Source organism: Prunus avium, chromosome 3 (genome assembly GCF_965620075.1).
Source record: "Prunus avium chromosome 3, drPruAviu1.hap1.1, whole genome shotgun sequence".
Taxonomy (NCBI): Eukaryota; Viridiplantae; Streptophyta; class Magnoliopsida; order Rosales; family Rosaceae; genus Prunus; species Prunus avium.
Genome location: NC_142286.1, coordinates 28,825,132 through 28,851,988, shown reverse-complemented (window position 1 = coordinate 28,851,988; position 26,857 = coordinate 28,825,132). Strand labels below are relative to the sequence as shown.

General features: G+C 36.9%; 3 protein-coding genes across 4 annotated transcripts; 2 read left to right on the top strand and 1 right to left on the bottom strand.

Annotated features, from left to right (window-relative positions):
- The first annotated feature begins 1,911 nt into the window (after window positions 1-1,911).
- On the top strand, window positions 1,912-4,665 carry LOC110755161 (ARM repeat superfamily protein). Its single transcript, XM_021956335.2, has 2 exons — window positions 1,912-2,419; window positions 3,530-4,665. The coding sequence occupies exons 1-2, from the start codon at window positions 2,121-2,123 to the stop codon at window positions 4,380-4,382; spliced, it is 1,152 nt and encodes a 383-aa protein (XP_021812027.1). The 5' UTR covers window positions 1,912-2,120; the 3' UTR covers window positions 4,383-4,665.
- Window positions 4,666-5,238: 573 nt separating this feature from the next.
- LOC110755119 (putative aquaporin NIP-type) lies at window positions 5,239-7,467 on the top strand. Its single transcript, XM_021956285.2, has 5 exons — window positions 5,239-5,646; window positions 5,811-6,032; window positions 6,535-6,732; window positions 6,846-6,907; window positions 7,206-7,467. The coding sequence occupies exons 1-5, from the start codon at window positions 5,500-5,502 to the stop codon at window positions 7,366-7,368; spliced, it is 792 nt and encodes a 263-aa protein (XP_021811977.1). The 5' UTR covers window positions 5,239-5,499; the 3' UTR covers window positions 7,369-7,467.
- Window positions 7,468-7,642: 175 nt separating this feature from the next.
- DEG7 (DegP protease 7) lies at window positions 7,643-25,673 on the bottom strand. Of its 2 annotated transcripts, none has more exons than XM_021956283.2 (24): window positions 25,239-25,673; window positions 24,471-24,541; window positions 23,271-23,405; window positions 23,113-23,171; window positions 21,857-21,893; window positions 19,991-20,116; window positions 19,794-19,883; window positions 19,331-19,396; window positions 19,178-19,234; window positions 19,007-19,072; window positions 18,373-18,480; window positions 17,126-17,206; window positions 16,740-16,789; window positions 15,848-16,013; window positions 14,433-14,945; window positions 13,955-14,137; window positions 13,772-13,877; window positions 12,277-12,447; window positions 12,053-12,185; window positions 11,771-11,981; window positions 9,981-10,196; window positions 9,647-9,804; window positions 8,888-8,999; window positions 7,643-8,163 (listed from the first exon to the last, which is right to left on the bottom strand). In XM_021956283.2, the coding sequence occupies exons 1-24, from the start codon at window positions 25,519-25,521 to the stop codon at window positions 7,987-7,989; spliced, it is 3,375 nt and encodes a 1,124-aa protein (XP_021811975.2). In that variant the 5' UTR covers window positions 25,522-25,673; the 3' UTR covers window positions 7,643-7,986. The 2 variants fall into 2 exon arrangements, with proteins under 2 accessions (XP_021811975.2, XP_021811976.2); XM_021956284.2 differs by having other exon boundaries at window positions 11,771-11,998; window positions 12,106-12,185; window positions 25,239-25,670.
- Window positions 25,674-26,857: the final 1,184 nt, after the last annotated feature.

The window sequence follows — 26,857 nt, the reverse complement described above, 5'->3', positions numbered from 1 at the left end:
GATATTTCGCATGTCCAACTTGACAAGCGAGTCGTAGAACACCATACTCGACATTGACCAATCGAACGACTGTAGAGAAGGCCTTGCCATAAACCACGAGTGAAACAACTAACAAACCCTAACAAATAGGGCACATAAAAGAACACATAAAAGCAGAACACAGAAATCTTATGAGCAAGGCAGTAGGTAAGGCAAAATACGGAAACTATGTGAACACGACAATAGGTAAGGTAAAACACAGAAACCCTGTGAGCATGGCAATAGATAAAACAGAACACAGAAACCCTGTAAACATGGCAAAGGCAAGGCAAAACCAAACCCTAAAAATAGGGTACGACAAGGCAAAGGTGAATCAAGGCAAGGCAAAACCAAACCTTAAAAATAGGGTAAGGCAAGGCAAAGGCAAGGTAAGGCGAATCATGGCATGACAAAGGCAAAACCAAACCCTAAAAAATAGGGTAAGACAAGGCAAAGGCAAGGGCAAATAAAGGCAAGGTCAACGGCGACAACGACAACAACGGAAAACGAAGCAAGCAAAGGCAAGGGCAAAGGCAACAAAAACAGCAATGACAACATCAGCAGAAAAACGACAACAAATTCTATTGTATCAACTTTAGCTAATTAATGTAGACACAACTTCTCTTCACTCCCCTTCTCCCCCTGAAGAGAAGGGTTTGTCGGAGTCAAGAAAAAGGCAATATCACCATAAGAAAGGGAAACATATATTTTTTCACTCCCCCTTTCCCCTTTGAAGAGGAGGTGAGCAGAGCACTTAAATTGCAAGGAGAACTCAAGCATAGGTCACAAGAAAACCTAGTTATGAACTAGCATGGTTTAAATGATTTAATGTATACTTTTATATCTAGAAAGACTATAGAAATTGTAGTACAAAAAAAAAATTAATCATTAGATTTTTAAGTTGTGTCAAAGATATAAACGAGTGCATCGGAAAAGAACGGGAACTACGTCAATCTATTCTATGGCGAACCATCTGAAGCATAACAGAACACTCACCCGATCTTTGTTGAGATATAGGAGCATTCGGTGGAACCAATGAACAATTTTAGCCAGCCAACTCGTTGAAGAATTCATGGTTTCGCCTTTGTCTTCTAGAACTTTTTTTTTTCTTTCCGTTCTATATAAAGGCAAAACTTTCCTAAAAAGACTAAGAACAACCAACAACTAAACTAAGTTTCTGGAATTATGAGAGAAAAAACATAGAAAACTCATAGAGTTTTTGAATTTTATTGACAAAAACAGACCAAGACTAAAAATCAAAAACAACACTGACAAAAGAAGAGCAAACGCCGCTAATAATTCACTAAGACATGATATAGATGGTGACACCTAGTCACTCCATGACCCTAAAACGTCAATCAATAATAGATTTACCAGGACCAAGCATCAACACCTAAAAAAGCAGTCTTGCAAAATAAGGCACATTCAAAACCAGCCCGTATTCGTGATAGAGACAATAAATTTGCCAAAGAAGGAGCATATCGGCATAGATCCGCCAAAAATCGGAGAACAGTGCCGGATCTGAAGCAAGCTCTCTCCCTCTCTCTTCGTCTTCGTCGGCTAGTCTTCCAAAACAATTCTTGTAAATATCTGATAAGTAAAGAGTTTATTATTATTTGATTAATTCAATTGGCACGAGTAATCGTGGTTCAAATCATAAACGAACACGTGCCCGAACGAGCAAAACAATATCATCCTCAAATCAACTTTCTCGAGTACAGTAATGGTGACACAAATGGCCATTGCCAATAGAAACAAGACACAAGGCAAAAGCTAGTAAGCTCCCAGCAAAAAATTTAAACAAAATAAATAAATAAAAGTAGACAAATCTTCAAATGACAAGCCAACGGACAAGGACTGGCTCATGTCTTAATAAAAGTTTCGAACTGTTGCTTAACGCCAACTCTCTCTCTCTCTCTCTCAACTCTCTCTCTCTCTCTCTTTGAGGCTGGCTGAGCTTCTCAGCCTCTAAATCCCCAACTCAGATATTTCCTCTCTCTCTCTCTCTCTCTCTCTCTCTCTCTCTCTGTTTTTTTCTAACTCCACCACCAAACTAAATTATACCCATTTCTTCACCTATTCTCTTTTCTTCTTACAATTCAATGGATTCCCGCTCTTCATCCGACGGTCTGAATTCAACTCCAGACTCATCATCCTCCCCCACTTCCTCACCGTCCTCAGCCGTCCAACGCGCTCTGCAACTTATCGAATCCGACGACCAGAATTCCAAGCTCCAGGGCGCTCAGGAAATCCGCCGCCTCACCAAGACCTCGCACAGGTGTCGGCGCCAGCTGTCGGCGTCGGTGGGCCCGCTCGTGTCCATGCTCCGAGTCCGCGACTCGGCCGAGTCTCACGAGTCCGCCCTCCTCGCTCTCCTCAATCTCGCCGTCAAGGATGAGACGTACGTAAAACATTCCCCACCCAACTCCTTTTTTTTTTTCTTTTGAATTTTATTTAATTAAAAGTCTTTCTTTTTTGTTCGAATTTGTTGGAGACTAATAAATCTCTTGGAATTTGTGAATTGATTTTTTTCTGAGTTTTGAAATTTTCTTCCTCGGATTCCTCAATCCAAGAAAAAAAAATATTTGAATTTAGTATTAAATAATAGGTCGCACAGGATCTTATTCGGGGGATTCTCTTTTTTCCTCTTCTATCATTTTCTCTCTTTTCTTTTCCACTTTACTTTTTCTTTTATCTGATTGCTAGCCGAGAAAATTGTGGGGGAAACAATTTGCTAAAGTTGTGGGTCAGATTTTGTTTTCTTATCATCAAACGTTTTGGACTTGTCAAAATAAATTTGTTCATGTTATGAGAGACCAAATGAGGGCAAATTTGAAACTGGTTATATTGGCTCAAGGAAGAAAGAAAGGAAATTTGATACTGGTCTAAATTTCTTAGTAAATATTGATATTAAAAGGAATATGTATATACATAAAGATTTTCTTCTATGCGGACGTTCTGTTTATGTTTACAATGATGTTAATAATGTCCGAATGTCCGCATAGAAGAATAACTGTGTATTGGGTCTGCTATGACTGGAGAAAATAAACTGTCGGTTGCCTCTAAGGACTAAAATGAAATCCACCATGTGATTAAAGAGAATTATATTTTTAATTAGTAGCAACCAAAAGGTGCACTATGAGGGAGTGAAAGGCAAACAGGAAGCCATCATAGAACAAACTCGTATATATTAAGAAAACAAAAAGGAGGGCTTGCTTTATGTTAGACTTGTTTTGAAAGGAATTGGATGCTTTATGGTTCGAGGAGCCAACGAAGATTCGAGGGGTGGTTGTTCTTTTTCTTTGGTTCTTACTCTATCGTTTTTTTTAGCTTTTTCTTTTTATATCTTCTCCCTGAAGGTATCATATTATAATAAAAGGGTTTTTTGTTTGGTGAGGAAGAAATATAATGTTGTATACCTTCTAGAATAAGAAAGAACAAAGAAGTTCACTATTTTGTAAATCTTAGTTTTTCATCTGCTGATTTTGTTTCTTTGAATTTGATCTGACAGGAATAAAATTAAGATTGTGGAAGCTGGTGCTTTAGAACCAATAATTTCTTTCCTTGAGTCACAGAGTTCCAATCTGCAGGAGTATGCAGCTGCATCTCTACTCACTCTATCGGCTTCTGCGGTCAACAAGCCAATCATAGGTTCTTCTGGTGCCATTCCTCTTCTGGTGGAAACCCTTAGACATGGAAGCCCACAAGCCAAAGTTGATTCAGTAATGGCTCTTTCCAATCTCTCAACACACCCAAGTAACCTTACCATCATTCTTGAAGCAAAACCAATCCCTTCTATAGTCACTTTATTAAAACCCTGCAAGAAATCTTCAAAGACGGCCGAAAAATGCTGTGCTCTGATAGAGTCTCTGGTGGGATTTGATGAGGGCAGAACTGCATTGACATCTGAAGAAGGTGGAGTGCTTGCAGTGATTGAGGTGCTCGAAAATGGATCGCTGCAAAGTCGGGAGCATGCAGTTGGTGCTCTGCTAACAATGTGCCAGAGTGACAGATGCAGATATAGAGAAGCAATTCTGAAAGACGGTGTGATCCCTGGACTTCTCGAGCTCACAGTTCAAGGAACACCAAAGTCTCAGACAAAAGCACACACGCTTTTGCACTTATTGAGGGATTCCCCATATCCAAGATCAGAGCTTCAAGCAGACACACTGGAGAACATTGTATGCAACATTATCTCCCAGATTGACGGTGATGATCAGTCCGGTAAAGCGAAGAAAATGCTGGCCGAGATGGTTCAAGTTAGCATGGAGCAGAGCCTGAGACATTTGCAGCAAAGGGCTCTGGTATGCACACCAACTGATCTGCCTATCAGTACTTGCACCTCTGAAGTTTCTTTGAAATGACTTGTTTTGGTTTAACTAGCTTTGTCTTTTTTACACGGCCTCCTGTGAGATAAAATTTCCATGGTGTACCAGAAAAAGGCAAAAAAAAAAAAAAAAAAGGAATGATTTAGTAAAAGTTATGCCAGTCCAGGCCTTTGTTGTGATGCCGAGTGACTGGTAAGTGTCAATAAACTGAAAAATGTGTGAGGCTGATAGATAGAAAATGTCTGATTAGCTGGTTTGTAAAGCAAATGTTGTATTTTTATATATAATAATTTAGTGAAAGCAACATTATCTCCGTCAATTTCTGTCACTGTCAGATGTTGATTTCAATTCATTGTTGAATTTAGAATCATACAGAAGAGTGGAAGAATTTGCTTGCAATGCAATCTGGAGCTGGATCTTCCCGTTATTAGACTTATTTAATTCATTTCTAAATCTTGGTAAGATGTTACCTTCTTCTTGAAAGGGATGGTTAGAGAGCATACAAACATATTTTCTGTAAATTTTTGCAATTCTTTTAAAACTCCCCCTTATAAATCTTATTCAAGTTTTATGGCTCTTTCATGCTTTTGGGGTTTTGGCTTTTCCTTTTTTTTTTTTTTTTTTTTAGTGCAAGCGATTACCCACACAGAGGAGGGGGATTACACACGCGCTGTTCGAACCAATGAGCTACTAGTTGTTAAATGACCAACTATTTAAAAGAAAAGATACTTCTTTTGTCAAAAACAAAATATATTTTTGTATGCAAATACATGCTGCTACATCTTGTGCCGGTTTTGATGATTTATTGAAATTCCCTTTTCTCCAAAAAAAAAAAAAATTTAAAAAAAACCAACTAAAAGAATTATAAAACCTTTTAAATAAAAGAGAAATATTTAATTATAAAACCTTTAAGGGCGATTTGTATGGAATTATCCCATGTTTTTCTGTGAAGCTAATTATCCGCTTTCAAAGTCAGCAAAATCTCCTTAATTATCTCTTTCTCCGAGTATATCCAAAAACAAGTTAAACCACCTGACTAATGATAATATACCACTTTACACCATTTCAACCTAAATAGCAAAAAAAAACTTCCATTCTTTCTTTTAACAATTTTCTGGGAGTCCACCAGCATCAGTCCTTGCTTTTGCTAACAATGGCATTGGCGCCAGAAAAATCTGATGGAATTGAAGAAGAAATTTCAGAGATAGAAAAAGGTCTTGTAAGCACCTCTCATACGCCAAGAACCAACACAAGCGATGATTTTCGTTCATCAGCTGCACCCCCAACCCTCCCTCAAAAGGTAATAGTCGTGACTCGTGAAAGTTAGCTATTAGTTGCCGATAGTTTTTATTTTTTATTTTTAATACAAGCGATAATCTAAACTTCAACGGGAGGGATTTCTCACACATTATCAAGGTCTCAGAATTATTGTGTCTAATTTTTCGATCGATTTTTGATCGTCAGTTGATTGCAGAGTTGATTGGCACATACTTTGTGATATTTGCTGGGTGTGGTTCGGTGGCTGTGAACAAAATATATGGGAACGTCACGTTTCCTGGCGTATGTGTAACATGGGGTCTCATTGTCATGGCCATGATATATTCAGTCGGCCATATTTCTGGGGCACACTTCAATCCGGCCGTCACCATCACCTTCGCCGTCCTTCGCCGGTTCTCTTTCCGGGAGGTTAATTATTAATTAGTCTCTTTAATTATCTTTTCTTGTTTATCAATTTTTTCGTAATGATATGCTTTTAAGCCTCATGTTTACAGTAAGTTAGCCAACTTCCTTAATTAGTAGTACTGTATATAAACAGGGTTGTAGCTAGCCAACTTCTTTAATTAATAGTATTGTATATAAACACGGTTGTAGTTATTACATTGACGAGTTCATTGTTATCTACTAGATGAAAAAAATGTACTTTCAATCGTATCAATTGAAATCACATGACTTAAAAAAGCGAAAGATGTTGATTTTTTTCTTTTATTCGGTTACAAGATGTTGAACTTTATTTCTTTTTTTTTAGTCAAACTCAAATGTGGATTTCATTATCAATACCCGCACACATACGACATAAACGACAAATGTTCTTCTTAATCGCTCAAGTTACAAACCCCTTGCAAGTGTAATGTTATTTCTCGGGTACTGTTAAGTTTTTATTGATATTCACACTAATGCATTTGTACAGGTCCCATTATATATAGTAGCTCAAGTATTGGGATCAATAATGGCTAGCGGCACAATTGCTCTACTTCTTGATGTAACCCCAAATGCTTACTTCGGAACTGTTCCAGTTGGATCTAGTGTCCAGTCCTTGGTCTTTGAAATTATCATCTCCTTCCTCTTGATGTTTGTCATCTCTGGAGCTTCCACAGATAGTAGAGCGGTAAATATATAAGGGCTTTGGATTTACATTTTTAATTCCAATTCTTCTGATATAAACAAAAAAAAATGAAAGTTAAATTATTTCAAGTTTTTTTTTCCTTTTCTTTTTGACAGATTGGTGATCTAGCCGGGGTTGCCGTTGGAATGACAATACTATTAAATGTCTTCATTGCTGGGTAATTCTTCCTTCCTTTCTTGTTCATGATCTCTCTCATCTTCCTTCTTGCTATGAAACATATTATTATAGGTTATAGGTACAAAATTAATGAAGTTATACATCATATTATTTAAGAAGCTAATATGGTAGTCGGACATAGTTACTCGCATCCTTGTATCTAGTTTTGTAATTTTTGTTTTTCCGTTTTACATAGAATTAAGTTTGATATGTATGGTTATAAGATCCGCGGTAACTTTTCTTATATTTCAAATAATATATATATTAATTAAAGGCACAAAAAATGATAAAAATTGCAGGCCAGTTTCAGGGGCTTCGATGAACCCGGCGAGGAGCTTAGGGCCAGCGATTGTGAAGCATGTGTACAAAGGGTTATGGGTGTATATAGTGGGACCAATAACTGGATGCCTTGCAGGAGGAATTGCATATAATTTCATCAGGTCCAAACCACTCGCCAGTTGAGTAACCCAGAAATATTTACAAGAACGATATTCTAAACTATTTTAATATACGGAGCGAGGGTTTAAACATACGGAAGAGAGGGTTTGAACTCTGCTGTAAAGGGACACATACTGCCTTGGCCAACTGGCCTCACTCAATTTGCAGTTTTCTCTAGATTCTTTATAAACAACATGCATGACGCAAATGCCCTTTCAATTGTTTTGGTACCTTGGAATTAGATTAAACAGGATTATGCGAGCTAATAGGAGCCTTTAGCAACCAAATAGGACCATGGTTAGTGAAAAAATAATAATTATAGAATAAAATAAACGGTATTAGATGCCCTAAAACAATGCCTTATCAAATGCTGTGTGACATCAAATTTCCATTTTTCCTTTATTTTCTTCATTTAAACAAATTCACATAACATCTATAGGTATCGTTGCAATCTATAACCCCTAAAACCAATGATTGAATAGATAATGCAGATATCTGTCTGCCTGAATATAATAAACTCCATGTATGATGCCCAAGAGCCAAGATGCTGAAACCCTGACTTGCAGGGGCTTCTGAAACTTTGTAAGCATTTCTACCTCCTGCTTCCAACACTAACTGTGTCGCGAGACGAACACGCATTGTTTATATGCCAGTATAATCTAGCGCCTTAATTGTCTTTCGGCACCACATAGCAGAATCAGGATCAAATCTCAGCTCCCAAGTGGGCCAGTAGTGCAAGTCCTGCTTCAATGTTAGAACTCTGGGCTTCCCGTTTAGGTGGACTGTCCTCACGCGAACAAACTGTCCATGTTCTAATTCCTGACGCAATTTTCAAAGCAACATTACAAAATATCATAAGCAACTCATGGATCCAATATATATCTTAAAATACTACACCCACTCGTAATTCTGTGACAAAAGATATATATAGAAACTACAGCTTCCGTTGGATGTAACGAAAACCCTCATACAGATCACTAATCTGGGGACATGGCTGCAGCCAGGATTCAAAGTGTCGTGGGCTCAACTTCCAGACTAATTTTTTTCTTTTGAATGAAAGTTTTCTGCCAAAAGTTGCTAAAAACTAAAAGAACCCAAGAATAATTAAAAGTTACATGGAAGAAAGAAGTAGCAGCAGCAATTTTGGAGCAAATATTTAGAAGGAAAAAGAGAATATCATATTTTTGGGCTGAAGGTAAGGGCTGGAGCTAATGGGGCCAAATTTATATACCTCTAAGTTCTTTATTATTTCAGGGATTGGCCGGGCTACAGACCAGCCCAGCCAGCTAACAAATGCTTCCTCTACAATCACATGAACAAGAAAAATACAAAAAGATTGACTAGTGCACATGAACAAGAAAAACAATGGGCAAGAAACATATTTCAACATAAAACTGAAACATAGTTCTTTATTTCTCTTCACGATCATTTTATTTTTATTTTCATTTTTTTTACCAGTTCAGTAAATTATCAGTTTACCACTCCATACACGTAACGGGGAATATAAGCCAGAAAACACATATACATATAAAGTGAAGTGTACCTTTGTTACATTCACAAAAGCATCTAAATCAGGAGTCTGTTTTCCATTGACTTCAACTATCCACTGAAGAGCATATAGACCATACCTATGCACTGGACTACCATGACACCACCTGGTAAATTTGACAATCCGTCAGCATATTGAGAAAATTGAACAATAGAACATAACATAGTCAGTTACAAAATACCACCAAATTTCTTTTTAGAAAAGCCCAAGTAATTAAGTGAAAATCCTGGACTTTCACAAAGTTTGGGCAGACAGTTTGGGGAGGAAAACATTGAGGATTTGGGCCTAGAATAATCCTCTGTACATAGAACACCATTATACCAGAGTCTAAATAACAGATGCCTGACCAGCTTTAGACTAGTAGCCCGGGTACCCAAATTAGCCTGATTCTTCAAACATTTCTGCACCTAAAAACCAGGCTGTAAAAGATCAGCTAATATGCAAATCCATGAAGGATCGACACGGGCATGTCCTCCGGGTACAACACAGTTCCAACACTGACACAGTCAATGTCTAAAAAGTTAACACATGTAGTGGGGGGCACGGAAATAGACTTTTTTTCTTATAATTCTTTATGCATGTTTTATCATTCTTATTATATCTCCTTTCTGACCTTGAAACTCTAAAAGTGAATTCTGGTTAAAGTATTGAAGTTTATACATTTAACTTCATTGTTAAATTTTACTTTTTATCACTTCCATTGTAACACCCTGAATTTAATTTGCTAATAAGAACTTCAAGAAAAATTCCTACCTTGCCACATATACGCCATGACCTTCTTCTGGAAGAAACCCAAGAGCACGCACTGCTGGATGTGGATCCTGAACGATACACCCACACCAATTTACTACACGAGTAGTACCACTCCCATCCCTAACATCAGTTCCCACAAGAAGATCAATTTCACGTCCCTGGAAAACCATGGAGATCAGACTTAAAAGAGAAGTAAATTAAAGATCAATGCATAATAATAACAATAACGTAATAGGCATCCCTAAACACAAATGTTCTTTCAAGCCTTCCCCTAACCCAAAGATCATTTTGAGATGACTGGAAAAGGAGTCTAAAAATACTAAATTCTTTTTACCTGCCGAAAAATGGTCATGTCAAGCTTGCCATCTTTGTTTTCATTTTTGTCGAATGCTTGGCAGACATTTTCCACATCACGGAAGCATGTAACTGGCTCCTTATTGATCGCCAAAACCATGTCTCCCTGCTCTAAGAGATTTTCAGCTTTAGATCCAGCTAAACATCCTTTGACACGTAAAACTTGTCGTCTAATTGGATCTTTCTTGACAAGAGCCTACAATGACAGCGATAATGGCAGTCTAAAGATGATTTTCCAAAAGTTGATATATAAATTCAAGTAACGAACAGAAAAGAATAGCAAATTGCACAATCGCAATCATGGATCAGAAATAAGGCTCCTCAGTTGAACAGTAAAAACAAAAGATCACAGGATATCAACATACCAAATCAAACTGTTTATAATAAACTGGCAGACCATTCCCCCATCCAGAGAGTATGAGAAAATTATATTCATCCGTAGCAGTCTAACAAGATTTCTCAAGTAAATTTTATTTCAAAAAATATGCCACAGAGGACACAGCCCACATACAGAAGAATATCTCCTAAAAGAGGACCAAGGACCTTCAAAAGAATAGAGTTTCCTAAAGAGTTACGGCTGGATCTCTATCATGGAACAATCCACCCCATCAAAGGATTTGACTGCTCCTCTCCATCTAAATACACAAAATACGTCAAGATGCCCATAAGGGATTAAAAGATGAGCAGAACTTCCTAGAGAGTTTAACGACTGATGACAAGGATCCCCACAACTATCACGAGACAGGACTACGATCACAAGTCAGTCAAACATTCAGCTGCCTCCTAGGATAATACCAACTTATAAATATGGCTCCCCGTCTAATGAATTAGGCACTATCAAAACTTCTCCAAAGAGATCATACATGCCAAGAAATCCACACTAGGAGTAGGCAACACTAGTACCCCAAATTTCCTTTCACAAAAAAGAAAACAATTTTGACGATTCCCCAATAATCACTAATAATAAGTTTTCACATCAAACAAGCCTCTACAAAGTTCTACCTTTAATGCCAACAGATCCATGAAGGTAGCCATTCTTATCCAGCAGCAGCTATATACAAAGCGTGGCCCTAGAAGCCACAAAGAGTAGTTGCAGAATCCACGATCAAAGGTCATTGTGAAAAAGGGAGGTCACTAAAAATGTTCAAAATTTGGTGAGGTATCAAGTCTAAACAACCTGATGCTTCAGTCAATAAGAGGACACATGGAAGGAAGCATTATGAGTGTGGGGTTTCGTGTAAAGCTCCAACTCTCCATACCTCAGTTGGAAGAGAACAGGCCTAATAACTAGGGAGGGCCGCTCCTATCCAGCCAGGCTCATTCTTGCAGAAGTAGGAATGAAAATGGTGATGAGTTCTTAATTTAAGGAATCAATCATGAAAAAATACCAATGTAACACTAGGGACATCATCAAGATAAGCTTTTATTTAGTGGCAATCTGATTTCCAACATTTTCTGATTATATGATACTCCCTTAGGAAAGAAGGGTTAAACTTGTTTCTACATACCGAACTCTTATGTGATATGGAACATTTGATGGAATGAGATTCAATATTCATGAGTTAAGCAAGGTAAGGGTATGCAAGGGTAAGAAGGCCAAAGTCACAAAGCAACAAGTACTCACAAAGCAGGTATGGAGCAAATCATAAAAGCAACAGAAAATGCATTCCAAAAGCGTCATAGTGATTTCATAGGCCAACATAAAAGAACAACAGGTATGAATCACAGATGTAGATAGAATAAATATTTAGTATCAGGAAGAAGACGTACTTGGACCCAATCATCACTCAGACCAAAACTTCGGGCTTTTGAAAGCAATGTAGGATATAGTTCGACCTCTAAAATTCTGACTAGAGGCATTGGCCTTTTGACACGATTTATGAGAAGAGGAGGGCCTTGAGCACCAGAAATGATTTTTTCTAGGACTTGGCTGATTGCATAAATTGGGATGCCTCTAACAAATTGATGATCTTCAGAGCTACTGCAACCAAATTTCAGCTGCAAATACGAATCAATAACAAAAATCAAATTAACCGAAGTTAAAGGAAATACCTGGATTTATTTTTAGTTTTTCTTTTTCTTTTGCTGAGGGAAACAGTATAAACCTGAGTTGAAAAGCTACCCCAGATGGCTTGGACCCTTCCATGCTCATCAGTTAGCGCACCAGAAAATGTACTACCAAAATCTGAACACAGCACAACATAAAACAATGAAAATTCAATCAAATCAACACTGCAAAATCAAGTTCAACTTTAAACAATGAGAATTCCAGTTACCAGTATCAAGCTCGATGACTTCCATATTGGTTGCTCTGTACCGTGGACAATCAGCAGAGCCAATATTTAATGCAGCACAAGGGTTGGTCACAGTGGACTTTCTAGATGTTGCTTGTAGGCTTCTACTTAACCCCACAAGATACACAGAATCCCCACGACGTAACGCAGGATCTGCCTCAGACAGTACTTTTTTTAAGTATATTTGTTTAAACACATTAATGGAGTAGAACAGAACAGAAAAGACACAAAATAGACAAACCGCCGCATGCTGGGACACCAGAAATTACTCAAATTATCAAAGTTTTAAAACTTCAAGATATTACAAAGATATAAAGCCAACAAGCCAACGGGATCTAGCCCAGCGGAAAAGGGTCTTGACTTGCAGACCAATGGTCTCAAGTTCGAACCCCTTGGCATCTTGGTATTTTGTGTGTGTGTGTGTGTGTGTGAGAAAACAATCCCCACCCTTGTAGTTTAGACTATCACTTGTATTAAAAAAAAACAGTCAACAATCTAAAATACAACCTTATGCTCCTTTAAAAATCACAGAACAGTAAAAACCACACTAAAATAAGTACACAAAGCACCATATCTATGGATTAGTGCAAGCACACAGAAGAGTGTTATGAGCTAAGTGCAACCTCTTTTTCCTGGGAAACCCTCCATGGTTTTCCATCAAGAAGGTGAGTATACAATTGCTCAAATCCATACTCAAGGACAAGAATCACAAAGAATAGCTTTTTATATGGAGACTGGAACCCCCCACTACCCATAACGTCCCTTTTAATGTCAAAATATAGATAGAGATCCAAAGGAACAGAACCATGTAGAAATGTAAACTTCGTTGGTTTACCATTGTTCACAAAAGTTTAACCTGTTATTCATCTATTATTTTTAAAGTCCAAGGTCTACCACTCCTCACATATGAACCTCTCTTCAGAGCTAGAGAACCCAAAACATGGAATTCAATGTCAATTGGGAGGTCGGAGTTGCAAGGATTCGAACTCAGGGTTTTAAGCTCTAATACCATGTTAAATTTTGTTGGTTTACCACTGTTCGTAACAACTTTAACAGTTAGTAGTACATAGCACAATACTTTTATATTCTAACAATACAAAAGTAGAAATGGATAATGAATCAGGAAGTTGACAAACCAGTACATATCCATATTATCAATAGAAGTGAGAATTCTTGCCCAACATTTACCTAAAAGTGTTGTAACAAACGCTAAAATAGAATAAAACTCCAATTTCACTTAAATAATTATACATGTTTAAAACATTAAAAAAGCATTCAACCAAATCCTTAATCAATGCTTTTCGGTAAATAAATCTAATAATTAAAGATAATTTCAATTTAGATACATAATTATGCAAGATGAAAAAAAAAATTATAATTATTAGCAATAATATAATTGTAATCTATAACAACACACATGCAATGCATGAAAACTGAAAGTTAAAAATAGAGAAATTAGGTGAAAAGAAAAACCTACCAGGAAGTAGTTCAGCAGCACGAACAACAGAGGTACCAATAGCTCCCAGGGCCAAGGGATCATACGAAATGAGGGCATAATTGTGAACAGGGTGGAGAAAAACTACCTGAAATTTAAAGTAGGCAGCTTAGGCAAAATATCTAACAATCATTATCTATATCTGCTTACATGTTATTGATTTACCTCGCCTGGAATTTCAATTGGAAAAGCAGCGAATGAAAGCATCACGTCAGAGGCAGATATTGCAACTGTGTTCTTGTCAACAGCAACCAATCCCATGTTTTGAGAATGATAGATAATTACACCAGTCCCAAAAAAATGTTGTGAATGTACACCATCGAGCATACAAGATGGTGGTACATGAACCTGCAATTATATGAGATCACTTCTTAAGATTGCCAATCTCTCTACCATTGTGCTTCTGCCTCTGGAAAAATTGTGACTTTGTGTGTGTGTGTGTGTGTGTGTGATAGAGAGAGAGAGAGAGAGAGAGAGCATACTACAAAGACAAAGAATAATGCCATTTTCCTTTGAAAACAAAGAGTTTAACACTCAGGGAAGTGACTCTCCCCCCCACCCCAAAAAATAAATAAATAGAAGGAAGAAAGGAATGGAAAGGACTTGCAGAACTAAAATGATATAAAATCTCCAATATGGGTACCTCAAGCATAACTAGAGTTGGCTCTATAGCACGTTCAGCTAATGAAGCATTAGCAGTTGCTAAATTTGCAGCTTGAAAATCTCCCATAACAGCATTCTCCATGGTATTTGGATCCTCCAGGTTACCTTCATTTGTTTCGGGGAAAGAACAGTCAGCAACAACACCTCCATCAGATGAAAAATTCTCCTTCACTCGCCGCTTCTTTGTTCCAGCATCAAATTCATCCCGAGAATGTGCTCCTTCAGAAGCATGCTCATAACTGGTTTCCATACTAGCGACGCCATCAGTCAATTCCTCATGGCTATCGCGATGTATGTGTCCCACAGAAATGACCTCGCTACTTGGAGGACCTGCTTGGCTTCCTGTACCTCCGAGATCATTGATACCAGATGATAGCAGAATAGCATCAGGCTGAAAAGCAGGCTTGGCAGTCCAAAGGCCTGTACAATCATCACGTGTGTATATCTGTGGAGGGGCATACCATTCATGGCGATCAACCGTGACCAGGACTGACTGCAGCCACCGAAACAGTCAGCAAAACAGAACCAATAGCCAAGGGGAGGGGGAGAGAGAGAAGAGAAAGAAAGAGATCTTGCTTGTATATAATAATTTTTTTAAAATAGAAACATAGAATATATTTTTAAAAAAACTCAGCAGGGCAAAGAAGAGGATGAGAAATCCTCATACAACAACCAACACGAACAGAGCAAACAAAAGAAACAAAAACACGAAACCCATGCAAAAACAAAGAAACGAAACAAGTTCCCAGAGAATACAACCCAACACTAAAGGCAGATCACTTCACAACAGCTATTAGATCCCTCATAATAATAGGATAAGGATGCTTGTATATAATAATGTGAACCAATGTTTTCTACTTCTGTTGAATCCAAACACTATCATAATGTATATGATAAAAGATTTATTTGTTGGAAGAGAGGAGGGGTAAGTGGAATTATTTTGGTTAGAATTAATTTTTTTAGCTTCTATTTGGGCATCTTCCCTTCGTGTAATTCTTTTAGATTGGATGTTTCAATTCGAATAAAATTTGCGATTCTTGAGGGTGTTAATTTGGGCATGATAGACTTCTCCATCCTACCGGTATATTCTTCTTTTCATCAATAAATTCTGTGTTTCTTATTCAAAAAAAGAAAAGAAAATAATTCAATTAGCTGATTTTGCTAATGACTCTAATGGGGCAGCTCATTGCAAGCCTCTGCTGAGTTTCATTGGAAAAACCTCAGATTAGTGGACTCTATCTTTCAGAAATCAGAACTAGACCCTTAACCTCAGACTAATGACTCTATGTTGCTTTTCCTTTATGTAATCTTAAAGATGAATTTTGGAAACCAGCAGAGGGGGCAAATATTTTCATACGTTGGTGGAAGATTATCATAGATTAAATCAACATATACCTTCCTTCGATGACGATCCATGTAGCTTATATACTCTAATGGCACTCGAGCACCCCGAGATAGCTTGCATAGAACTGAAATTAGATCCACAAGTCCTGATATTTCCTCACCAGCAAACTTCTTAATGATAGCATGGCGAGGAACTCCAGCTCTAAAGAGCATATATCTGCAACAATTTAAAATAATATACCAATTATGTCAAGAGGCCTACTGCAAAACGAAATAAAGAGAGAAAGACCATGGCCTATTCTACTTTCCAAATTCACCCTTCAAAATTTCTGAATTAAAACATATGACACATGACGAATACAGATTACACTGGTAACAACTATGATTTTGAAATTTCAAAGTTGAAGTGAATAGGTTTTCAGTACATTTATGCAGCGACCAAAGTCTTTACGTTTCTCATATCTTTTTATGGTCACATAACCATGTTTGAGATCTTTCTATTTAGCATAGAAGGTTTAAGAGACAAAAGTCTTTAATTCTCACCTCGTTGAATCCCTTCTTCAGTCAACTTGCTATATGGAGTTTCACCCTTTTCAAATATAACTTGGATTACTACTTAGCAAAAATTAGAAAAAAAAATATATATATATATATTGGGGGGTGGAAGCCTACTCCTAACATTTGATTAATAAATCCTCTTTGGCTGCTTTAAACACAATTCATGATAGATAAACCCCAGAATACATTTGCTTCTTACAGAAAAAGTTATAGGGAATCATTAATTATCATTATGCGCAACTGAACTTTTTAGGGAAAAGTTTTTTTAGGGAAAAATGGCAACCGATGATACAGAAAACTGATAACATTATCCCATACGCCATAGTTTCTGAATTCAAGTAATAACAATAAGCTAAACATATAGCACAAGATCAAGAGAACATACCCTGGTTCTGACACATACACAAGGCCACAATGGAAACGAAAATTTCTAGCCTGTATGAAAAAGAAGTGTTTTAGAAGCCAAAATGTCATGATATTAAGTGAAAGGTTTAATACAAGTCAGGCAAATTGAGATGAAAATCCATGGTGAAAGGCATAAAAACACGAGGAATAGTATTTCAGTAGGCAGGCCCAACATATTTCAAATAAGGCCTCTTAGCGCCCTTTAATCAACTATCTCCATAGAATATAAACATGCAATATATGCAAAAGAAATGCACTTGGCTTGTTAACGGCATGCCAAATACTGAGTACAAACACGACTAAGAGAACAATAACACTGCACCAAATTGTTAGATCACTCAAAAATACTAAACAAAATCCACCAACCTGTTGGTAGGAGAGAGGGTGTATCACTGCACCACTTACTTCTAAGAAGTAATTAGGGGTTATTGAGTGTAAATCCTGCACCTGAAATAAAAAAGATAGCAAATTTTCTTTATGGAACAGCAATAAAAACACAGCAACAAACTAAAGGAATACAACCAAACTGCAACCAAGCACATAATGCATATGAATAAATTATGTGTTAATTGAGACCTCAATAAGTTTAAGTTCAAAGCTAGCCCACTGGAGAAAATGAAAGGTCTTAAAGAGTCTGCAGCGTAATATAGGAAATTAGGAATTAGTCTCTCCTTCACCATTTTATGAAGCAGGAGGAAGGAGGGCCACCGTTTTATGAAGCAGCGATTTCACATCCAATGTTAATGAGAGGCAAAATTTCAGAGATAAAAACTCAAGATGCAATTTGCCAAGCATCCATCTAAGAAAATTAACTCTATCTAAACCAAGTGCTTCCCAACAAAGGCTTACACAAGAAAAGTTGACTTGTGACATGAAAAATTTGTCAGAGAAAACACCTCTAACCTAGCCATGTCTAAAGCGCCATCAGAGCATCATTAACAGGTGAATTACCTCAATTTCTAGACGACCAATCCACCTGTTTCAGTGATTTCATCTAAATAGACTAAGGATGTTTCAAATTACCTCAATTTCTAGACACCTGATCCACCTGTTTCAGTGCTTTCATCTAAATACACTAGGGATGTTTCCAACTCTAACTGTTGTCGTTTTTACTTTCCTTTTTTCTTCCCCACATGTTTTTTAATGAGGTTTTACAAGTTTTCAACTCCTAGTAATATTTTCATAGTGTCACTGTCACCTATGATTTTTGTTTTTGATGTTGTTCCAAGTAGTCAAGTAGTTGTTACACAAAATTACCAAAATAAGTCGACCAATTAAGAAAATCAAACACATAATAAACTTGGCTCCATTCTAAGAAACAAAACTGAACTTTAACCCAAACATCAAGGAGTTCATATCCAAGAAATTGAATATATCAATTTTGAATGCCTATATCTAGAGATGGACAATAAGCCCTTCGAGGTGGTTAAACACTATTTTTGAGTTAGAGGGACAACTTTTTGCAGTTGGCTTTAGGGGGGAAACCTTGCAGCACCTCCATTAAGAATTACAGAACATTGCACCAAATGGTGGCCACTGCACTAAATTATTTAGACAAACATACGAGACTTTTCTGTAGCAAAACACCAATACCAAACAAGAAAAACTCTCACCACCAAATCTACAGTTAATGGTTTGCCACCCCTTTCAATTTGCATTTCAATCTTTTGATTAACACTGTCATCAAGTAAGGTCTCCAATTTCAGGAATTGGGTAATTACCTGCACAAGGAATTCAATATGTTAGATTCACTCGTGTAAGTACTGTCCTGCAGGAAAAGACTTTCAGGTTTATTTCCCCCAAAATCATATAGAGCCTAAAAGTAATTACTTTGGAATGATCATAAACAAAGACAAATGAAAAAGTTAAATCCTAGCATATGTCGTCTAAAATAAACATATGGACCACGAAAAATGTTCATTACATATTTATGGAATCTGAAAAAACATTTTGCAAAAGGAGAAACCATTCAAAACAGGTAATACTACGGTGTTATCTAGTGAACATCAAGTTAATGGCATCTCATAACTCATCAATGAGACTTTTATTTTTAGATTTGTAGCCCCATATAGATGGTAGGCAAGTGGGAAAAGTAAGTTTTATAATGTGATTACGACATTTGCAAATGAAGTGGTGGTCAGATGCATAAAGAACAAAACCAGATGTAGCAATGATTACGCACGTCATCTAAGAACAGCTTATTTCTATAAATGATAAAGTTAATCTGAGATGAAAAGCATAACTTACTTCCCCATTCATGCAAACAAGAACATCACCTGGCTCCAAACACTTGTAAGCTGGACCACCAGGTACCTAAAACAAGTCCAGCATCATATGCATCCTAGAAGTGAGCATTGTATCGCCATGGGAAAAAAAGGACAAATTTGGTACAATTTCAAAGTCCACAGGAATACTTACCACATTCTCAACAACAAGCATCCCAGTTTCGCCCAGGGGAGATGCATGACGAACTAACTAAACAAATCAAAACAACAAGTTATTTGAGGCACCCTACTTTTCATGGCAATTGTGAAGTATGGGAAAAGCAGACGGCAAAAAAAAAATTAAAACCTGCTCTGTTTCACTCTGAAGGCCAAGTCGGCGTGTCTCATCAAATCCTTTATGGACAAAAGTCACCTATATTATAAATAACATAAGCTGCGTCAAAATAATAATTCCTCAAATAATGTAAAAAAAAACTAAGATAAAGTAAACCACAGTAGAAAAATTCTGAACAGCATGAAATTCTTTGTTTCTTATCAAAAACTCAAATTAATCAGGTACTATAATCAAGAATTCCCTGTACCTTTATGTATTTATCCTACCTACCCTCCATAAAAAAAAATTTCAATAATTTGTAAATAACACCATTTCTGTTACCTAAAAAAGGCGACCTACAAGGTAAAAATCGCTCTGGGAGGAATTTGGTTAACTCCCCACCAAAAAAGCAGTACTCTTCTGTCTATGAAACTCTTAAAAATTGGGAAACAATTTAATTGAAGTGATTCCCTTTCAGGATAATTCCGACACAAACCTGAAGCGTACCACGAGGTATAGAGACTGCCTCCCATTTATTGACAAAGGAATCTCTGCCTTTCTGGAGAAACTTCAATGCCCTCACAACCTGCAGTTTGAACAACTCCATGTTACAAATTATAATTGTTACAAAACTAAATTATTTAATCACCATGCAGAACCAATAAAGATTCAGGAGATATATAATGCACTTACTCGTTCTAAGGGTAAAAAAAAAGCTGAAGCGCTTGATGACTTGCTACCAGCATTCAAGGCCACTGCCCTGCCTAACCAATCAACCACAGGAGATCCACTGGAACCACCTTTAGTGCCAGATGCAGCCTATAACAAATACAATTAACAAATAAATATAAATGTGAAATTTTAGCTAAAGCTTTTAGCAGCGAAAGATACATTTCCCAGACAAAAAGAAAAATGCAAAGTCATTCAATAACAGAATCAGTAATGATCCAGTCCTTATTGTCACAAAGGACCAAAAATGTATATTTGCCCATATCTTAAAGCCTCATCTGTAAATCCTCTGCCAGTGCAACGTAATATTCACATCTAAACTCTGCCAGATTCTAACATTACATTTATGCCCTTGATGGACTCTATTTGATTTATCAGCAACATAAATTAAAGCATAAAGACAATTACCTTACGTACAAACTTTTGCACGTGTAAGTTTTACAAGGAATCACTATGTCCCCCGAGCATCATTTAAAAGGACCACAGAAATTTCTCCCAACTCACATGAGTTGGAAATACACTAGTTTGTTGTAAAATAAAAAAGGAAAGAAAAAGTTCCACTCCAGAGAACTGAGACAGAAATGTCAGACAAGGCTTGAATGTTTCAAGAAAAAACCAGTAATGCATTAATGTACCCTTGTAAGAACTAATTTTCCTCCCATAACAATAAAGAAATTAGAATGACACTATAGTCTTTGCAATCAAGACTTTCAGCAGATAACATTAACGTTACATCATCCTTCGATAGGGCTTTGGCTTATTTTTCTGAAGAAGTGCTGTCTGGTACTATAAACAATTTCTTAAGGCAAACATGGCCAACATGGAGCAAGGAGGACGAAGGGCATTTATAAAGGCATAAATGCTCACCTCAGATTATGTTCCGTGTTCCTTTTTATTTTATAACAGCATCTACTACCTAGTTTAAAAGGGTTTTTTACACTTTGGCCTCAATTAAGTTCCTGAACAATAATTTGTTCCGATTTATGCCCTAATTTAATTTTTTGAATATCAAATCAAACTTTCATACAAATGGTTAACAAATCTCCAGCACAATTTTGGTACTTACATATTGTTCATCAAATGTGGCTTCAATAATAATAAGCAAGACACAAAATTGCCCCTGAGATATGTTAACCGTTCTAATGAAATTTTTATTTATTAGACACAAAATTAATAGAGGGACTAAAGGGGGACAAATTATTCTTCATGTACTGAATTGATAAATGGGTATAGCTTCAGGTATCAAGGGGGGGAAAAAAGCCCTTCAAAAAATATTGCATGTGTACAATTAAAAACCCTCAGCCAGTCAGAAATTGCCATATATTAAGATTAATATATGTTGAAGCAACAAACTTCTGTTTTCTATTCATCAATCTTCTTCTCTTGTCGATTAAATTATCCTTCCACTTACCTTTTTGTAAATGGAATCTCCTTCCCTTTGTTGTACCTTATATCTTCATCCTCACCCAACAACCAATAAAGCAGAACAATACGGCCCAAGTATAGCCCAAAATATCTACCCTACAAAAGAAACAGGAACGCTCATATAAGTGACGCATTTAAGCGTCTATAAGCGCCAACCACTTTCAGTGGTTAGAAAGAATACAAACACTTAGGTATATCGATCATTCAAATCCATCCAAAAGCTGGATGTTTAGAGCACTGAGAGGCGCTTAGAATATATTGCTCATAGGAGCATTTTTGACAAAAAGAAATACTCTGAAGCAGACTCAAATGGAAATGTCACAAAACTTTAAACCCAAAAACTACTCCAGCGTGGGAGGAATACATGAAATTATAAGGTAGCATAAAAAAAAATATGCCACTTACTTGCATGTAGAATGTATTGAAGTCATTGTAACCATCCCTGCGCAAGAACACAATCATGATTAACCAGAAAAGGCAGTAAACCTGTATTAAAGAGTCTGAAGAACAAACGCTCAGATGGTTAAGGTTACTTCCTATCATAGGTTACTAGCATAACATAACAGCCTCGGTTGTGTTGTCTTAATTTGGGCAAACCTTTGGAAAAGAAATTTATTAAAAGGTCTAATTATAATTTGCTCCCTGTAGTTCAGGTTGGTTTAAATTTTCACAATCATATCCCTGCATTTAATTAGAGGTTGCAGATTAGGTGAAATCGAGATTTCCACTAAGAAGAACGGAAGTAGCACTGTAAAGTTTATTGTAAGCACTTTTCCATTTAAGAGTACTCGGAGAGCTGGGGGTACCAGCAAAGGCTTTTATTGTTTCCATCAACTGCTGCTTTGAACAAATTCACTGGAAAATCAAGTAAGGAGAAAACAGATTGTCCGTAGTTGGTCTTTATATGTTAAGCATGATGATCAAAACAGAGGATGATTTACTTTTGCATTGTCCTGTCACTGAGGAAATCCAAAATATGATGTAAGCATCTAAGGCATACTAGAAACACCAAATTCCATGGTTCAATGGATGCTCTGCTTAAAAATTTAGGTAAGCAAGAATGTTAAACTTCTTGATGAGCTCTTCCTTTGGGCTTTTGTTTATTTTATTTTTTTCTTTTATAACAAAAAACACCAAGACAGCATCAATGGGGTTGGAGCCTCTTACATGAATGACAAAGACAGCTTTTTCTAATATTCCTTTCACATGGGTGTCAGTTTGTTAATTTTGTTAACTCTGGTTTTTCCTAGACCATATGATGCTAAAGCATCAAGCTTTCTTTTTACTATACATATCTGCCTAGTATGCATCCCATGCACTCTTACATGAATGACAAAAACAGCTTTTTGAATATTCCTTTCACATGGGTGTCGGTTTGTTAATTTTGTTAACTCTGGTTTTTCCCAGACCATCAGATGCTAAAGCATCAAACCTTTCTTTTCACTATACAAATCTGTCTGTCTAGTATACGTCCCATGCACTAGTTGTCCTCAAAATAGTTTTGCTTATCCAAAACAAACAGCTACCATTAAATGTAACATTCTTATTTTGAACAAAACTATGCTATAAATATAGGATAATGTATGTCATTTCATTAGTTTTCAAGAATAAAAGAAAATGAATAAAGTAATATAGCAAATGTTAGTAAAGCCGATACGTACTTTTTGTAATGAGGAGCATCCCTATCCAAACGAGCAAGAGTACCAGCTAAAATAGAGACCTAAAAAATGAAGTGAGTCAACTAAAGAACAAGTCACTTAAATGTACGACAAACAATTAAGAGGCATTAAGTGAAAGCACAAAATTCACGAATGAATACCTTTTCACCACTATCGTTACCGACAACCCTGATTTCTAGACCAACACAAGCAGCCTCAGGGGCCAGAGAAATCTCTTCATAATTAAGAAACTGTATTGCACCAGGATCATAACAAAAGAAGCCAAAATCATGTACCTGAAAAAATATATACACATATTAGTGCTACCAATATACACAACATGTCAGTAACACACATTGATTGTAAAGACATCATATTTGCGCCTGTTACAAAGGCCAACATGTTTGATTAAAGCTAGGTGTGAGTCAATATTGTCATAGTTTTTATTATGAAAAGGTGAGAAAATATTTGATTGTCAAGCTAAAACTTCCAAAATGCCTATAACATGCAATTTGAAGAATAGAATGGCTGGTGCAGTAAACTAGTGTTTTGCTTTTTGATGTGCTATTGCTTGCAGACTACTTGTTGACTAATGGAAAATATTGTACATTCCTGACTAATGAAAATGTCATGTACACATTGACGGATCCATTAAGGGTCCAGTGAAGGCACTTGCCTTGACTCAATCATGTTCAAGGTGCCAAGTTTTCATGAATTTTTTTGCTATATGGGGGCAAGCTATTTAATTAAACGCCTCAAAGAAGACTAAGGCAGGGCAAGGAGGCAACATGCTCTACTCCTTTACTTATGTTATTGTCCTCTGGACTCACTATTTCATATTTCATTCTTCTCTTTGCTTCTTGCAATAGAGGAATTAGGCAGAAGGTGTAAAGTTTGTTGGATCTAGTTTGTGCATGGATATGTTTATATGATGTGTCTTTTTACATTTAAGAGGTAGATTGATCTTCATTATTAGTGACTTGGTAGTAGTGTTTTCTTGCCCCCGGGAAAGAAAATTCTTGGATCCGCCCCTGCATGTGCATATTGTGGTCATACTTGTATGAGGAACAATATAAACAGATAATCTTATTTTTGCTTTACCAAAATCACAATGATGTCTTACGATTTGAAGAACTTAATTGGAAATTTGACAAATCTTAAATCAATTAAAGAAATAAACTGATCAATCTGCAATACAAATTTTTCATTTTCTATGGTAATTAAGAGAACAGCAGAGGCACGAGGAACCAAACCACACCAGGTGGATATGAGATTATTTAATGGTGTAAAACAAGAAAAAATTTCCAAACCACGGTGATATGGTAGATCATAAATCAAACATAAAAGAAGAATTTACTCACCGGATCCCTGTATATAGGGTATACTGGAACTTCTTCACGGTTCACAAACATGGCTTCTGCAACTACAGGTCCTACAGTACCAAAGAAACAGAATTAGAAGGATAGCAAAGCAGTTGAAGATCCTTATATCAGGTTCAGTTGAAAAGACAGAAAAAGAAAAAGCGCTAAATGTTGTTCTGTCCAGACAATTATTACACAATTCAAAGTTGAAGTTTTGACATATTTTTCTTACATTCTTTTTATCTGATTTTTAAAATAAATAAATAAATAAATAAATTGCACAGACTCCAGATTAGTTTGTTGAATTGAAAACCCAAGTTCTGCACCAGTATCGATTGTGGAAATCATTTCCATCGATATTTTCAAATTTAATATTAGAAAACGTAATACGACTATCAAACTCCCATTTTCTCAGTAAACATAAAAACCATAGAAAAGCAATTTCTCACAGGGTAAATATTGACCATACAGTAGCAATATTTTCCGTAACTAAAAATACTTCAAATCCAAGAAAGACAAGATTTACTCTTTTACTCCTGTCCCAAAGAGATAATCCCTTTCTTTTCACTTCGCACATTTTTCAGCTACCAAATAGGCAGAAAATTAACAGACTAGACAATCATTACCAAGCACTTGAACTTGAAGAAACTTAAGGAAACTTTCTGAACTCGAATTAACTTAAACATTCAAAATCATTAGTTTCTGTTTCTTTCTCTCACACTTTCTCAGGAACCAAACGAAAAAGAAAGCTGAGAACCACAAAAATACCAGGCTTGACAACATGGCGATTGGTGAGGATGATCCCGCGGCGCTTATCGACGACAAAGCCAGTGGCATAGCTAGCACCAGCGGCCTCAGTGTCGAAGGCACGACACGCGGTTGTCCTCAGAACGACGACGGCGGGGACGACCTTGCTGAGCGCCTTTCTCCAGTCGTCGGCTGTGGCCGTGTTCTCTTTGAAAGGAGGATCGATCTCCATGGAGAGGTCGTCCTTGATGCTCGATTCAAGCCCTTCGGCCTCCGATCCCAGCCTCTCCAGAGGATCGCCCATTCGAACTCGCTCGCTGACTCGGTGAGTTGAATGAATGGCAGTGAAGTGAAGAGAGGGTTTACTTTCTTTCTCTGTCTTTTGCCTGAGAAGCTCCTTTGAATATAAAACAAACAGTCTCTGGCAAAGTGAACTCTGACTGTGTGTGACTCTGAGGAAAAGAAAAGTAGCAACTCACCCGAGTCCAGGTGTCCCTTATGACCCGAGTCCAAGTGTCCCCGATGACCCGAGTCCAACTGTCGATCAAATTTTACCATTGACCAAACAAAGAAATTTACCTTAGAAGGATTTTTTTTATGTTGTAAATAATGTTATGGGTGTCATTCACAAACATTTAGGCCTGTTTAGTGGGCTGGACTAGATTGGTTAGGATTGGACTTTAAGGGCTTGTTTGGTACGGCAGACTATTATAGATTGGACTAAATCCTGAGACTGTCTTGGATTAGCTCAGATTGGCCTAAACTGGATTAAGTACTAACCTACGTTTGATGCTGCGTCGGACTAAGAAACTAGATTGTAAAAATAGTGAAGACCAAACAAAAAAAAATATTTAAATTAAAACATGATTCTTGTAATATTTAAATTCAATTAGGGATTTTGATATGAAAAATATTTAAATTCAATTAGGAATATTAAATTGGGGCTTATGTGTGAAATAAAAGAATAAAAAAATCTTTTAAAATGTTATAAAATTAAAAAATTAAAATAGGAAATAAAAAAACTCATTCTCTCCTTTCCTCTTCCTTCTGCTCTATCTCTACTTTTCTTTCCCATCACCGACCTTGAACCAAACAGTGGCCTCTGATCTACGATCACCCTTCAGTCACCAAGAAAATCTTTTTTCACTCTCAATCCTCTCCAACAAAGCAAAGTGGGTCTAAAGTCCGCAACTTGTTGACCCATAGGAGCTCCACCATTTCATCACACTTCTCTTCGGCTAAACAAGGCGCAAAAGGAAGTACTCACCAGTCAAAGCCTCCATCAGCATCCTCATCATCACTGTAATCTTGTAAGCCCGAATTGAAATATGAAAACTTGAAATTTTGGGCCTAAATTGAAATATGAAAATTATATATATATATATATATATATATATATATATATGTGTGTGTGTGTGTTTGTGTGTGTGTGTTATTGACATGAATACAACATAATCAGCAAGGGAAAGAGTAATGGCCTCCGAGGTGCGGGCGCTGGCATTGGTGTTTAGGCTTCCCCATGTGTTGGTTGGACTCTCCTCTTCAGAATAGTAGGTTTACTATTCTGCGAGCCACATTTCGTCCTCCCTGTTTTGGATGAGCGAGTACCGTGCTTTTTGCACTGTTGGATTGTAGAATCC